Here is a 1,942-nt window from a genome sequence, read left to right on the forward strand (position 1 = left end):
ATGGGGGCTTTCTTCCCCACCTTAATTATACTCTGTTCCATCGTCTCCATTCAATCAACTACACAAGACCAGCTGGGTTTCCGATGCGCCACCACCACCACCTGCCATTCACTCATCGACTACAAACTACCAAACACCACCACTTTGTCTGCCATAGCCACACTCTTTGAAATAAAAAACTTCCCATCACTCCTTGGCGCCAACAACCTCCCACCCACCACCCCTAAAACCCAACAATTCAACCTCGACCAAGTCCTCAAAATCCCATTCCCATGCTTATGTCATAACGGCACCGGAATATCCAACCGCCGCCCCATTTACACCGTCGTACCCGACGATAGTCTCTACCATATTGCCGGTGAGTTGTTTTCTGGGCTGGTGACGTACAAGCAGATCCAGAATGTGAATAACATATCCGACGACAATAATATATTAGTAGGCCAGAAGCTGTGGATTCCGCTGCCGTGTAGCTGTGATGGTGTTGGCGGAGAGCAGGTGATTCATTACGGATACTTGGCCGCAGCCGGGAGCACGGTGAGTGGGATTGCGCAGCAGTTAAATACCAAGGAGAGCACTTTGTTGGATTTGAATGGGATGACTAGTCCTGCAGAGTTGCTACCTGATTCGATTCTTGATGTTCCTCTTAAAGGTAATGTTCCTCTTAATTAATAATTTAGATGGGTTAAATGAGAATGGGCATTCGGTCCATGGGCCTTAAGGGATATAAATATCCCCTAAACCCTAAACCATCATTCATTTCCATCTTATTCTCTAACACACTCCAAAACACACACACACCACACACCGCCATATACGGCCGGCGGCCGAGGGAGAGAAACGAGCAAGATCCGAGAGAGAGTAAACGATTAGTTGTGATTAAACAAGTTAAACGAGATCCAAACGAGCACAAAAGGTATGTTCTTGACCTTTAAAGTTTAAAGATCCAAGCTTTATAGTATATACGGGGTATATATACGACCGAAATGGTTAGGGAACGTTAGTGGGTGATGTCGAACCATAAGGGTATTAAAATCGCCAAAATGCGTGATAAAAACCAAACCCGTAGCGAACTGGGCAACTTCGCCTGCGAACTGGGCAACTTCGCCTTCAAAGCGATAACTTCGCCTTCAAAGCTTAACTTCGCCTACGGCCAAGTTCGCCTAACTGGTAACTTCGCCTAAGGCCAAATTCTCCTAATTGATAACTTCGCCTAAGGCCAAGTTCGCCGAATTGATAACTACGCCTACGGCCAAGTTCGCCTAACTGATAACTTCGCCTAAAGCTAAGTTCGCCTAAGGATTAACTTCGCCTAAAGCTAAGTTCGCCTTAGAATTAACTTCGCCTAAAGCTAAGTTCGCCTAAGGATTAACTTCGCCTAAAGCTAAGTTCGCCTAAGGTTTAACTTCGCCTAAAGCTAAGTTCGCCTAAGGTTTAACTTCGCCTAAAGTCAAGTTCGATTAGAAAATAAATTAAAAACCTAATGAAAAATGTGTTAAGACAGTTAATGTAAATAAAATTTTTCCAAGCTGACCTGGCAGCTCGACCCCAGTCAGGGGCTCTGCCCCTTGGACCCTGCTAGGGGCTGCCGCCCCTAGACCCCGCTGCCAGGGGCGCTGCCCCCGGACCCCCGTTCGTTGTGGGTCATATAAAGATAGAAATACAATATGAGTAGTGATAGTTAATTGATACGTATACTTGTTATACAGTCAGCCGTGCATAACTGAAGAAAGGGATTACGATTAACGGTGAACGTAACCGTGTTCAGGTGAGTTTCTAGCCCCATTTATGTGTTATGTTTTCGGGGCTGTGTGCATACTCGATATGTTTGTTAATACGCTTATCCTAAGAGATAAGTGTATGCCTTATGTGAATGATGTGATATGTATGGATGATTGCTTGATGGTACGTGAACGATCTTCGGATATTGCACGTACTGTCAGGT

General features: G+C 45.3%; 1 protein-coding gene across 1 annotated transcript; it reads left to right on the top strand.

The window, feature by feature from the left end:
• LOC143596340 (lysM domain-containing GPI-anchored protein 2-like) lies at positions 1-669 on the top strand. Its single transcript, XM_077075137.1, has one exon. It carries the CDS (start codon positions 1-3, stop codon positions 667-669), a length of 669 nt encoding a protein of 222 aa, XP_076931252.1.
• Positions 670-1,942: the final 1,273 nt, after the last annotated feature.

Source organism: Bidens hawaiensis, unplaced genomic scaffold (assembly GCF_021521415.1).
Source record: "Bidens hawaiensis isolate Kalapana, Puna unplaced genomic scaffold, B.hawaiensis_p1.1 tig00046253_1, whole genome shotgun sequence".
In the NCBI taxonomy this organism is placed as follows: domain Eukaryota; kingdom Viridiplantae; phylum Streptophyta; class Magnoliopsida; order Asterales; family Asteraceae; genus Bidens; species Bidens hawaiensis.

Excerpts from the sequence above, each read along its gene's own strand:
- LOC143596340 (XM_077075137.1), top strand. The coding sequence starts at position 1 with ATGGGGGCTTTCTTCCCCACCTTAATTATACTCTGTTCCATCGTCTCC.